We start from the raw sequence: 14,000 nt of genomic DNA, 5'->3' as shown, positions 1-14,000 counted from the left end.
GAGCAAGTGTATCAGACAAGTACTGAACACTGCACTGGTCAGACCATGCACTACTCCGGTGTGAGGACTCTGCAGAGACGGTTCACACAGACTAGAACATTTGAGAGGTATTAGCAGTCTGGAACTCACACTGTTAAGAGTGGGAGGTCAATAAACTGTGCTGGCACAGGGTTTTGAACAGCCCTGTCCCGGACAGCTGTGAACCAAGAGTTGCGAAATGGGATTGTGACCAACATGAGCATAAGTGGCCAAATGGCCTCCTCTTACCCATGCAGTTCCATTATGCTGGACAATTGGGCTGTTGAATTTGCTGTTAAACCATGGACAGGAATTTAATGGAAAGTTCTGCCTCATTCTCAGGAAAAGGTACTGGCTGTAGAAGTCCATTTGTCAGGACATTAGACAGTCCACCCTGGCCCCAGAGTCTCCAGTGCTTACATCTTCACCCACTCATCAGCAGTGAGTCCGAGATAGCACCAGCAACTGTGGGTGCAAAGTGTCCAGCTCACATTGTGAAATGTGGGAGCAGAGAAAGGCCGAGAGGCAGAAACCCTTCTCCACCGATCCACTCTCTGCACCAAGTTCCACAGCAGTCTGAGTGAATGGAACGTTTATCAATGTGGGGCCAGCCTGCAGTCTCCCAGAGGACTGACACAGGAAGAGGGCCTGTGAACAAGACTGAAGAATGTTTGTCAGCACTGTAGAGGAGACAGGTTGGAGCTGAGGTACCTGCAGCACTCCCCCTCCATGGCTCTCAGGGTGATAGTGCAGGAACTGACTGGGGAGACCCAGCATGGTTGCCAGCCAATCCAACACACACATCTCCAGCTCGGTACAGATGGGATTAGAGGCCTGCAAATCAAAAATCAGACAATGAGAGAGAGAGAGAGAGAGAGAGAGAGAGAGACACCCCGCCCCCCAATGTCTCCATAATCTCTTCAACCACCTCTTTCAAAACCCTGGGGTGTACACCCTCTGGTCCAGGTGCCTTATCTACCTTCAGACCTTTCAGTTTCCCCAAGATCCTTGCCCCTAGAAACAGTAACTTCACACACTTCATGACCTCTGACACTTGGAACTTCCACCATACTGCTAGTGTCTTCCACAGTAAAGACTGATGCAAAATATTTATTCAGTTCATCTGCCATTTCATTGTCCCCCCCATTACCACCTCTCCAGCATCGTCTTCCTGCAGTCCAATATCCACACTCACCTCTCATTTATACTTTGTGTATCTGAAGAAACTTTTGGAATCCTCTTTAATATTATTGGCTAGCTTACTTTCATGTTCCATCTTTATCTTCTTAATTATTTGTTTAGTTGCTTTCTAATGGTTTTTAAAAGCTTCCCAATCCTCTAACTTCCCTTTAAGTTTTGCTCTATTTTATGCCCTCTTTGACTTTTATGTTGGCTTTGACTTCTCTTATTAGCCACAATTGTGTCATCTTACCTTTAGAATACTTCTTCCTCTTTGGGATGTATATATCCTGTGCCTTCTGAATTACTTCCAGAAATTCCAGCCATTGCTGCTCTTCTGTCAGCCCTACCAGTGTTCTTTTCCAATCAATTCTGGCCAACTTCTCTCTCAAGCCTCTGTAATTCCTTTTATTTTACAGATACATCTGACTTTAACTTCTCCTTCTCAAATTTCATGGTGAATTCAATCATATTATGATGACTTTCCCTGAGGGTTCTTTTACTTTAAGCTCTCTTATCAATTCCGGTTCATTGTACAGCACCCAATCCAGAATAGCTGATCACCCAGTGAGCTCAACCACAAGCTGCTCCAAAAAGCCATCTTTTAGGTATTGTAGAAAGTCCCCTCTTGGAATCAAGCACCAACCTGATTTTTCCCAATCTACCTATCAGGAGTTATATACAGTTTTGCCCTTAGCTCTTGCAGTTCCTTAGTTTTATTCACATGATTTAATACCTTCCAACCCTATGTCCCCTCTTTCTAATGATGGGATTTAATTTTTTTTTTTAAATCAACAGAACAACGCCACCCCCTTTGCCTTCCTGCCCTGTCCTTTCAATACAATGTATCCTTGGACTTTAAGCTCCCAGCTATAATCTTCTTTCAGCCATGATTCAGTGATGCCTACAATATCATACATGCCAATCTATAACTATGCTACAAGTTCATTTACCTTATTCCATATACTGCGCATATTCAAATACAACACCTTCAGTCTTGTATTTTCCCTTTTCGATTTTGTCCGCTTGATGTTGCAATGCATCCTATTGACTGCAATTTAGCCCCATCATCAGCCTCTCCTTGCCAGGGGTCTCACTACACATTGCCTCTGTTTGTAAACCAACTACATCACCTTCAGTTCCCGATCCCTACCAAATTAGTTTAAACCCACCCGTACATCTCTAGCCAACCTGCCCGCAAGGATATTGGTTCCCCAGCGTTTAGGTGTAACCCGTCCCTTTTGTACCGGTCGCACCTTCCCCAGAAGAGCTCCCAATGATCCTTTAATCTGAACCCCTATCCCTGCACCAGTTCCTCAGCCACGTATTCACCTGCTAAATCATCTTATTCTTACCCTCACTGGCATGTGGCACAGGCTGCAATCCAGAGATTACTACCCTGGAGGTCCTGCTTTTTATCTTCCTATCTAGCTCCCCAAAATCTCTCTTCAGGATCTCCTCATCTTGTCTACCTGTCACTGGTGCCACTTCTGGCTGCTCACCCTCATCCTTGAGAATAAGGCCATAAGACACAAGAGTAGAAGTAGGCCATTCAATCCACTGAGCCTGCTCCACCATAACCTTTGATGCCCTAACTAATTGTGAAACTATCAGTTTTTGTTTAAATATACCCACGGTCTTGGCCTGCACCGCAGTCTGTGGCAGAGCATTCCACAGATTCACTACTCTCTGGTTAAAAAAATTCTAAAAGGTCACCCCTCAATTTTGAGTCTGAGCTCTCTAGTTCTGGACACCCCCACAACGGGAAACATCCTCTCCACATCCACTCTATCTAGTCCTTTCAACATTCTGTAGGTTTTAATGAGATCCCCCTGCATTCTTCTAAGTTCCAGTGAGTACAGGCCCAAGGCTATCAAACACTCCTCTTATGTTAACCCCTTCATTACATTGTGCATTATCATACATTTCCCAATACTGTATTCCATCTGCCACTTTTTTGTTTAAGCCCTGCTGCAATCACATTGCTTCCTCAGCACTACCCTGGCACCAGGGAGGCAACATACCATCTGGGTCTCTTTATTGTGCCCACAGAACCTCATCTCTGTTCCTCTGACTACTCCTATCAACACTGCAGTCCTCTTCACCTCCCTTTCTTTGAGTCAAAGCACCAGACACTGTAGCTCCCCCAGATGGTGGTCCCCCACAATAGTACCTAAAGTTGTATTATTCTTATGGAAGAGAATGGCCACAGGTGTACTCTGCACTGGTTGTAAATTTCCCTTCCTTCTCCTGACAATATCCTAGGGACTACCTCGCTGTAGCTCATCTTTCGCCTCCTCGTTCTCCTTTATGAGTCGGAGGTCACCGAGCTGCAGCTCCAGTTCCTTAGTACATTCTCTGAGGAGCTGTAGCTCAGTACACCTGGTGCAGGTGTTTATCCATGAGACTGGAGCTCTCCCAGACTCCCCACACCCCATACAGTACAAAACACTGCCCTGGAGCCATTCTCATTCAACTGCAGATGAGGAATGAACAAATAAGAGCAAAAAGTAATTGACAAGAATCATTACCTCACCCAAGCCTGACGAGCCAAAGCCACTCTGAAGACTGGCGCACTCACAAGAATCAGCGTTCTACTTGTACTGGAGCTATTTTTAAATCGGCCCTTTCTAATAAATCTCTCGTTGACCTGTCTCCAGTCCTGATGAAGGGTCTCTGCCCAAAACATCGACTGTACTCTTTTCCAGGGATGTTACCTGGCCTACAGAGCTCCTCCAGCATTTTCTGTGTGTGTTAATTAAAAGTTAGCTCTTGTTACGCAGCCTTGACATTATAACCATATAACAATTACAGCACGGAAACAGGGCATCTCGGCCCTTCTAGTCCGTGCCAAACGCTTACTCTCAGCTAGTCCCACTGACCCGCACTCAGCCCATAACCCTCCATTCCTTTCCTGTCCATATACCTATCCAATTTTACTTTAAATGACAATACCGAACCTGCCTCTACTACATTGATTGTCCAACGTAGAGAAAACTGCCACGAAGCTCTGCTTTTTAAATCTCAACCACCCTCTTGATTAAAAGGTAGCTCTTTTTACACAGCACTGATGTTGATCGTCCAACTACAAGTGTGGTCTAAGGTTTTATAGAGCTGCAACATTAACTGACGGCTCTTGAACTCAGCCCCCACCACCATCCCCGAGTTGTGAAGACCAACACACCATACACCTTCCAAACCACCCTGTCAATGGACAGTAGTCTTTCAAGCAAATTGCCTTCTTTTCCTTGAGTTCCAGGATGGTAGTGATCCTAGAGCAGGTAGGAGCCTCAGAAAGAAGCAGGGAGAGGTTAAAAATATTTACAAATACCCCAGACAGGATCTAACTACACGACTGGGGTCACCATTTGGGCCAATGTTTTCTGTGGGTTCCCCTCCCTGGCCCATGGGTTCTGAGGCCAAAGCCCTCCCTCACCGCCTGGAATCCACACTTTACTGAGTGGCTGCGCTTCTTACCCAGGTGAATCCCAAGCAGTTCATGGCATCCGACAACATGTCCCCAAGCAGCGACGGCCAGGAGCAGAGAGCCGGGAAGTAAGCGTGCATGTGCGGGCTTTGCCAGTGGACGAGCTGTAGCGGGACATGGGAGGGTTAGAGTCTGCCAGCACCCCCTTGCCCAGAATCTGCTAACCCCACTGCTTGGAGCTCACCAATTCCCCCAGTGAGGAGAGTCCACCAACTCCCCTGCCACCTGGAGCCCACTAACAGCCTCCCCCCGTCCCCAGCGCCTAGAATCCACCAAACCCCTGCCGCCTGGAGTCTGCTAACAGCCCCCGGCCACCAAGTGGTGGGAGAGGGTCTTATTGGAAGACTACTACAGTGCAACCCAACCCCCCCCCCCGACTGACCTCCACCTTGCTGAGCCCAGTGACATCTGTCAGACACCCCCTGTAATTTACCTCTCGAACAGGATCCCACTAAGGACCACCAGGCCATTGTCTCCCACACCATCACCAACCGCATTAACTCTGGAGATCTCCCATCCACTGCCAACAACCTCATCGTTCCTTCACCCTGCACCTCCTGTTTCTACCTCCTACCCAAGATCCACAAACCAGCCTGTCCAAGTAGACCCATTGTTTCTCCTTGTTCCTGTCCCACTGAACTCATATCAGCATACCTCGCCTCAGCTTTATCCCCCACTGCTTCAGTACCTTCCTACCTACATCCATGGCACTTCACACAGTGGATTCCCTGGCCCCCATCATCTTATCTTCACTCTGGATGTCCAGTTCTTATACACCTCCATCCCCCACCAGGAAAGCCCCAAAGCTTTCTGTTTCCTCCTGGACATCAGGCCCAACCAGTTCCCCTCCACCAATACTCACCTCCGCCCAGCAGAACTTGTCCTCACTCTCAATTTCTCCTTTGGTTCCTCACACTTCCTTCAAACAAAAGATGTGGCCATGGGCACTCACATGGGTCCCGGCTACGCCTGCCTGTTTGTCAGCTACATGGAACAGTCCATGTTCCAAGCCTACACTGGTATCACTCCCCAACGTTTCCGACGCTACATTGACAACTCCATTGGTGCTGCTTTCTGCACCCATGCCGAGCTCGTCAACTTCATCAACCTTGCCTCCAACTTCCACCCTGCCCTCAAATTTACCTGGTCCATTGCTGACACCTCCCTCCCCTTTCTTGATCTCACTGTCTCCATCTCTGTATACAGTTATCTACTGATTCTATTATAAACCCACTGACTTTCACAGCTACCTGGACTATACCTCTTCCCACACTGTTATTTGTAAAAAGCCCTTCTGTTTCTCTCAATTCCTTTATCACCGCCACATCTGTTCACAGGACAACGCTTTTCATTCGAGAACCAAGGAGATGTCCTCCTTCTTCAAAGAAAGTGACTTCCCTTCCTCCACCATCAACACTGCCCTCAACCGCATCTCCTCAATTTCACGCATGCCTACCCTCACCCCATCCTCCCACCACCACAGCAAGGATAGGGTTCCTCTTGTCCTCACCTTCCACCCAAGCAGTCTCTACATACAGGACTTTTACCATCCCCAAAGGGATCCCAGCACCCAGCACATCGTCTCCCCACCACCCCACATTTTGCAGGGATTGCTCCCTTGTCTATCTGTCCCTCCCCATCCTGGCACTTATCCTTGCAAGCAGAACTTGCCTCAATACCTCCTCCCTCTCTACCATTCAGGGCCCTAAAAAGTCCTTTCAAGTGAGGCGACATTTCACCTGTAAGTCTGTTGGGGTCATTTACTGTGTCCAGTGCTCCGGGTGTAGCCTCCTGTACATTGGTGAGACCCAACGTAGATTGGGTGACTGTTTCACCGGGCACCTATGCTCCATTCACCAAAAAGAAGGTGGGATCTCCCAGTGGCCATCCATTTGAATTCCACTTCCCATTCCCATTCTGACATGTCAATCCATGGCCTCCTCTACTGTTGTGATGAGGCCACACTCGGGCTGGAGGAGCAACGCCTTATACTGTATTCCATTTGGGTAGCCTCCAACCTGATGGTATAAATATTGATTTCTCGACCTTCCGGTAATGTCCCATTCACCATTCCCCATCCCCTTTTGCCTCTCTCACCTTATCTCCTTGCCTACCCATCGCCTCCCTCTGCTGCTCCTCCCCCTTTTCTTACTTCCATGGCCTTCTGTTCTCTCCTATCAGATTCCCCCTTCTCCAGCCCTGTAAATCGTTCACCTATCAACTTCCCAGCTCGTTACTTCACCCTCCCTCACCCCTCAGTTTCTCCCATCACCTTGTGTTTCTTCCTCCCCTCACCCTCCTTTCTAACTCCACTCCTCATCATTTTCTTTCTCCAGACCTGCCGAAGGGTCTCGGCTTGAAACGTCGACTGTACTTTTTTCCATAGATGCTGCCTGGCCTGCTGAGTTCCTCCAGCATTTCGAGTGTGTTACCCAATGGTGGGGGGTGTTTACGGCAGAGCAGCAGCTGGTGGACATTGCAAACCACACCCCCACCAAGACAGGGCGCCAACTCCACCGGGACGGTGGTAGCAGAGAGAGGAACCTTTTGTGGAAACGGAAACAGTGGGGGCTGAGAGAGAGTCTGGATCCTGGGAGTGGGTGACTGTTTGGGAGGATTTTCTTACCCCAGGCATAATGACCCTCTCAATGTCGGCAAAGATGCTACTCCAGCTCTCGGGGTCCTGGGGAGCAGACATCGGGATCAGGGGCCGCAGGAACCCGGGCTTCACATCCGGGAAAACGCGGCGCTGGCGCACCGTTCTCAGGTATTCCGCAATGTAGTCCACCAACTCCTTCCCTGCCAAGACAGTGGGGCTCGTTCACTGGGACTGTCTTACCAAAGGCTCCAACTCTCCTGTTTCAGCTAACTCACTCTCATCCCAGCCACCACCTAGCACTCTTCTACCACCACAATACTCCCTGTCCCACAGCCAGTGCCAAACCCACTCCCCACCCCACCCACCTTCCCTCCCCTCACTGTCCCACAGCCAGTGCCAAATCCACTCCCCACCCCAGCCAACTTCCCTCCCCTCAATGCTTCACTATCCCAACCCTCCCCCTCCCACAATCAACACCAACTAACCCCCATCCCACCCACCTTCCCTCCCTGCCCCACAGCCAGTGCCAAATCCACTCCCCACCCCACCCACCTTCCCTCCCCTCACTGCCCCACAGCCAATGCCAAATCCACTCCCCACCCCAGCCAACTTCCCTCCCCTGGATGCCTTCATCCCCTCCTCCCACAATCAACACCAACTAATCCCCCCCATCCCACCCACCTTCCCTCCCTGCCCCACAGCCAGTGCCAAATCCACTCCCCATCCCACCCACCTTCCCTCCCCTCACTGCCCCACAGCCAATGCCAAATCCACTCCCCACCCCAGCCAACTTCCCTCCCCTGGATGCCTTCATCCCCTCCTCCCACAATCAACACCAACTAATCCCCCCCATCCCACCCACCTTCCCTCCCTGCCCCACAGCCAGTGCCAAATCCACTCCCCATCCCACCCACCTTCCCTCCCCTCACTGCCCCACAGCCAATGCCAAATCCACTCCCCACCCCAGCCAACTTCCCTCCCCTGGATGCCTTCATCCCCTCCTCCCACAATCAACACCAACTAATCCCCCCCATCCCACCCACCTTCCCTCCCCTCCCTGCCCCACAGCCAGTACCAAACCCACTCCCCACCCCAACCACCTTCCCTCCCCTCAATGCTTCACTATCCCAACCCTCCCCTCCCACAATCAACACCAACTAAACCCCCCCCCCCACCCCACCCACCTTCCTCCACACCTGGACTCGCCCATCACCACAAGATCACAAAACATAGGAGCAAGTAAAATCAACATGTTTATGATTCATCCACTCTGTGCTGCTTGTTATGGGACATAGCAAAATGATGTTCACCACATCCAACTCCTGTACACAATATTTTGATTTATGAGGTGTAACTACTCGTGTCATCACTTTCAAGGAATTCTAGATCTGTATTCCAAGTTCCCTTTATTCTACTACATTCCCAAGTACCTTACTGTTTACCATTCAGGATCTACCCTGGTTGGTCCTACTGAAGTACAACACCTCACACTCATCTGCATTAAATTCCATCTGCCATTTTCAGCCCATTTTTCCGGCTGGTCCAGATCCCTCTGCAAGTTTTGATAGACTTCCTTGCTGTCCACTACACCTCCAATTTTGGTATCATCCACAAATTTCCTGATCCAGTTTACTACATTACAATACAGATAGTTGATACAGATGACAAACAACAATGGAGCCAGCACCGATCCCTGTGGCACACCACTAATCACAAGCCTCCATTCAGAGAGGAAGCCATTTACTACCACTCTCTCGCTAAGACAATGTTGAATGCAATTTATTAATTAATCCTGAATGCCAAACAACTAAACCTTCTGGACCAAACTTCCATGTGGGACTTTGTGTGGAAATGGAATTTGCATTGTCCCAAAAAAACTCAGTCTAATGTCCTGGTCATACATACAACTAGTTCACTTGCTATCATCTCTATCAGCTGGTGTCCATTCTTGTCCACTTCAGCTGCAAGACAAGTGCTGTGAATATTGGAGAAGGTCTTGTCTCACATCCTTAGCAAGAATGTACTTTCAATAGAGAGACTGTTGTGAAGGTTCACTGGGGAGGGGTTTATCTGAAGGGGGAAAATGAAGAAGATTGGCCCTTTAGAAGAATGTTAAAAGTTATAAGTAGAAGGTCTCACAGGAGATGGTGAGTGCAGAGGGTCAGTCTCAAAACCACTGGATGCCCTGACAGAAGAAATTGCTTCACCCAGAACTTGGGGAGTGTTGAGAATTTTGGACCCCTATCTGTTCTGTCCCTGGAGAGGGTCCAGAGGAGGTTCACAAGAACAACCTGGGGCAGTGTTTGGTATCCCCAGTCCTGTTGAGTTCAGAGGATGGGGGTGAGGGGATATTATTGAAACCTACTGAACACCTAAAGCCTGGATAGAGTGAATGTGGAGAAAATGTTTCCATCAGCGTGAAATTCTAGGATCTAAGAGCATAGCCTTAGAATAAAGAGACATCCCTTCAGAATGGAGATAAGGAGGACTTTCTTTAGCCAGAGGGTGGTGAATCTGTGGAATTCATTGCCACAGAGAGCTGTGGAGACAAAGTCATTGGCTGTACTTAAGGTAGAGCTTGATAGGTGCTTAACAGGTAAATGGGTTAAGGATCAGAGAGAGGTGGGAGAATTGAGTTGAAAATAAATCAGCCATGATCAAATGGTAGAGCTGACTCAGGGAAAGACCACCTTAGATTGGGTGTTGTGTAATAACTCAGATCTTATTAGGGAGCTTAATGTAAAGGAATTCATAGGAGGCAGTGATCATAAATATGATTGAATTCATACTACATTTTGAGAGGGAGAAGCAGAAGTCACATGTATCAGTATTGCCATGGAATAAAGGGAATTACAGAGGCATAAGAGAGGAACTTGCCCAGGTGGATTGGAGTGGGATACTGGCGAGTATGACAACACAGCAGAGATGACTGAAGTTTTAGGAAATAGTTCACAAGTCGTAGGATAGATATGTCCCACAGAAAAAGTACTTCTCAATGGCAGGGGTAGGCAACTGTGGCTGACAAGAGAAGTTAAAGACTGAATAAAGCCTAGAAAAGGGCATATTAGGTAGCAAAAGTGAGTGTGGCAAGGTGGATGATTGGGAAGTTTTTAAAGGGAAAAGGTGGAATACAAGACAAACTAGCCAATAATATAAAGCTTTTTTCCAGTTATACAAAAAGTAAAAGGGAGTTGAGAGTTGATATCGGACCACTGGAAGATGATGCTGGTGAGGTAGTATTGAGGGAAAAAGAATTGGCCGATGAACTTAATAGATGCTTTGCATCTGTCTTCACTATGAAAGACACAAGCAGTGTGCCAGAGGTCCGTATGTGTCCATGTGGGTGCCATTGCTATTACAAAGGTAAAAGTACTAGGCAAGGGTTATAAGGTGCACTAATGATAAAACAAGTCAAAGTCAGCATAGTTTCTCTAAAGGGAAATTTTCTTGACAAACCTGTTAGAGTTCTTTGAGGAAGTAACAAGCAGGGCAGACAAAGGAGAGGTGATGTCATTTACTTGGATTTTCAGAAAGAATTTGATAAGGAGCCACATGAGGCTGCTTAGCAAGATAAAATCCTGCTAAGGAAAGATACTGGCATGGATGAGGAATGGCCGAGAGGCAGGAGGCAGTGAGTGGGAATAAAAGGGGTCTTTTCTGGTTGCCAGTGACTAGTGGTGTTCCTCAGGGGTGTGGACTATTATCTATATGGGGAGAAAGTTCAAACATCCTAGGTGCAGTGGGACTTAGGCTTCCTCATGCAAGACAGAAGGTTAATTTACAGGTCAACTCTGTGGTAAAGAAGGCAAATACAATGCTGGCATTTATTTCAATGGGGAATTGAATATAAAAGCAAGGTTGTGGCGACCCACTTCCAAGCGCACTCGAACCAGCTCACAAATAGCCAGCGCGCCGGCATAAAGGCCAGTCCCAAAAGGGCGCCAAGTCTGCCTCACCAGCAAGGGGAAAAGCCCGCGCGGGACTGTGAATACGCGCCCCCTACGGCATCCGCGCGTGCGACGGGACTGTGAATACGCGCCCCCTACGGCATCCGCGCGTGCGACGGGACTGTGAACACGCGCCCCCTACGGCATCCGCGCGTGCGACGGGACTGTGAACACGCGCCCCCTACGGCATCCGCGCGTGCGACGGGACTGTGAACACGCGCCCCCTACGGCATCCGCGCGTGCGACGGGACTGTGAACACGCGCCCCCTACGGCATCCGCGCGTGCGACGGGACTGTGAACACGCGCCCCCTACGGCATCCGCGCGTGCGACGGGACTGTGAACACGCGCCCCCTACGGCATCCGCGCGTGCGACGGGACTGTGAACACGCGCCCCCTACGGCATCCGCGCGTGCGACGGGACTGTGAATACGCGCCCCCTACGGCATCTGCGCCCGGGGAGGGCGGGATCAGGAAGGCTTTAAAGCGAGACTGCGAAGTTCGAATAAAATCTTTTTGTAACTGCAGTTTACCGACTCCGTGTCGTTATTTCAGCGCTGCGTGTAGCACACCGCTACAAGGTGATAAATCTGAGGCTTTATAAGATACCTGTCAAGCTGCACTTGGAGTATTGTCAAAAGTTTTGGGCCCCATATCTCAGAAAAGATCTGTTGGCATTGGAGTGTCCAGAGGAGGTTCACCAGGATGATTCCAGGAATGAAGGGGTTAACATACGAGTAGTGTTTGGCAGCTTTGGGCCTGTACCCACTGGAATTTAGAAGAATGCAGGGGTCTCATTGAAACCCACCAAATGTCGAAAGAACTAGTTAGGGTGGATGTGGAGAGGATGTTTCCTTTGGTGGGGGTACCCAGAGCTACAGGGCACAGCCTCAAAACTGAGGGGTGACCTTTTAGAACAGAGGTAAGGAGGATTTTTTTTAATAGCCAGAGACTAGTGAATCTGTCGCGTGCTCTGCAGACTGTGGTGAAGGCCAAGTCCGTGGGTATATTTAAGGCGGAAGTTGATCGTTTCCTGATCGGTCGGGGCATCAAAGGATATGGCAAGAAGCCAAGTGTATGGGGTTGATTGGGATCCGGGATCAGCTATGCTGGAATGGCTGAGCAGACCCGATGGCCTGATGACCTACTCCAACAGAATCCATCCATACACCTGCCTTCTCGCCATTATTGCGAGAGTCGAGGAGTACGGTTCGAGGGGGAAGGTGGTGTTTGGGCGCTATCTTACAAAATGGTAGAATTAGGCACGAAGGGCCGAACTGTCACCAACAGAGCATCGTCTAGCTGCGTGCAGGGTCAGGCGGTGAGGTGCGAGTTAAAAACCAAGGCGGCGGAATGAGAAAGGTGGAAAGGAAGCAAGAGAGCATTCCCGATGGTTTATCGGTCCCTTTTTATGTCAGCACCAGTCCAGAACTGTGTATTCTCAGTCCCTCGTACAACCATCTCTCCCCCGTCCCCGTCTCGGATACGGTTACAAGTTCCAGCCAGGGTTCAGGAGACTGCAGGTGCAAGCTATTAGACCACACAAAGGTGATAATCACGCGTCGAACTTGGACCAGCCGTTCCAGTCCAATCTCTCATTTGCTCCCATCAAACTCCAGCTTCGCATCTCAGCCTGTCGGGACAGCTCGGAACGTTTGCGGCTTGGGAACGACAGGACAGGTTACTGCTGCGGGATATTCGGGATCGCGCTGAGGTTGGGTCGGTTGTTGGCGCTGGACCGGATTCAGGGGTTTGCACAAGCGGTTGGGGTAGAGTCAGGGGTAGTCGCCGGGTTTAGGACGATGCATGGTTACTCACCGTAGCGCCGATATTCATCCAGCTCCATTGCCGCTCCCTTCCCTGATGTGGCGGCGGGCTCTTTAAATGCACGGAAGCCCCGCCCGTTGCAGGCCACGCCCATTTACGACCCCGCCCATCATGGGGGGGGCCGAGGGTGTCGGGGTTTTCCTGTTACCTCGATTTGTTCAGGAATTCACCGTGGGTCCCACTTTTTTTGGGTGGCGAAGGGGCGTGGGACTCGGATAGTGGTGAGGTGACAGGTGGTGTGAGTGGGGAGGGTTTTGGACCAGAATTAGGCCATTTGGCCCGTCGAGTCTGCTTCAACATTTCATCATGGCTGATCTATTAACCTCAGCCTCAATCCCCTGCCTTTGTAAATTTGTGGTTGGGTGATAAGGTTTTGGGGTGATGTCAGGAGGCTGGGTTTGTGCTGAAATGGGATAGGAGGGTGCTCAGAGGGGTTGAATGGGTGTAAGTTGGGAGGGGTTGGTGGGATGGGATTTGGGTGAGGGGAATGGGAGGGGCAAAGGTGCAGTTGGTGGGGTTGGAAGGGAGAGTGCGTGGGGAGAATGGTACTTGGATAAGAGGGGTTTGGTGGGAAGGTTGGGAAGACAATGGGATGGGAGGGATTGGATCCAAAGTGAGGTCAGAGATCATAAATCTTCAGTGGTGAAGACAAGGTGATTTGAATCCTTACTGGGTCCCAACAGAAGGATGGGGAAGGGTTTGTGTTGGTAGGACGAGCAATTAGAGAAATGAACAATTAACATAGAGCTGGGGGGGGCGTGTGTGGTGAGGCTGAGATGGCAGATGGGTGGGTTCTGGTCGATGAGCAGAGATCAGGAATTTACTGTTTTTTAAGAGAGGCTGGTGTATGTTTTACAGGAAGTTTCAGAGCAGATTCTGACATATGCTTTTCCCAGTTATAAATGTACAAATTAGGAGTAGGCCATTTGGCTCATTGCATGTTC

The 14,000-nt window shown here is 49.5% G+C and overlaps 1 protein-coding gene across 3 annotated transcripts in view; it reads right to left on the bottom strand.

Annotated features, from left to right (window-relative positions):
- Window positions 1-13,079, bottom strand: part of hdc (histidine decarboxylase) — a 42,453-nt gene extending 29,374 nt beyond the window's left edge. For 2 of the 3 annotated variants that reach the window (XM_073032799.1, XM_073032801.1), the window contains exons 1-4: window positions 13,048-13,079; window positions 7,311-7,483; window positions 4,675-4,788; window positions 730-852 (exon numbers count right to left, since the gene is read on the bottom strand). In XM_073032799.1, coding sequence (XP_072888900.1) covers window positions 730-852; window positions 4,675-4,788; window positions 7,311-7,483; window positions 13,048-13,075 — 438 coding nt within the window. In that variant the 5' untranslated portion in view covers window positions 13,076-13,079. The remainder of the gene's footprint in view (window positions 1-729; window positions 853-4,674; window positions 4,789-7,310; window positions 7,484-13,047) is intronic. The other variant, XM_073032800.1, reaches the window with a different exon arrangement.
- Window positions 13,080-14,000: the final 921 nt, after the last annotated feature.

Source organism: Hemitrygon akajei, chromosome 30 (genome assembly GCF_048418815.1).
Source record: "Hemitrygon akajei chromosome 30, sHemAka1.3, whole genome shotgun sequence".
Classification (NCBI taxonomy): domain Eukaryota; kingdom Metazoa; phylum Chordata; class Chondrichthyes; order Myliobatiformes; family Dasyatidae; genus Hemitrygon; species Hemitrygon akajei.
Note: the sequence above shows the minus strand (reverse complement) of the source record. Positions and strands in the feature narration are given on the sequence as shown.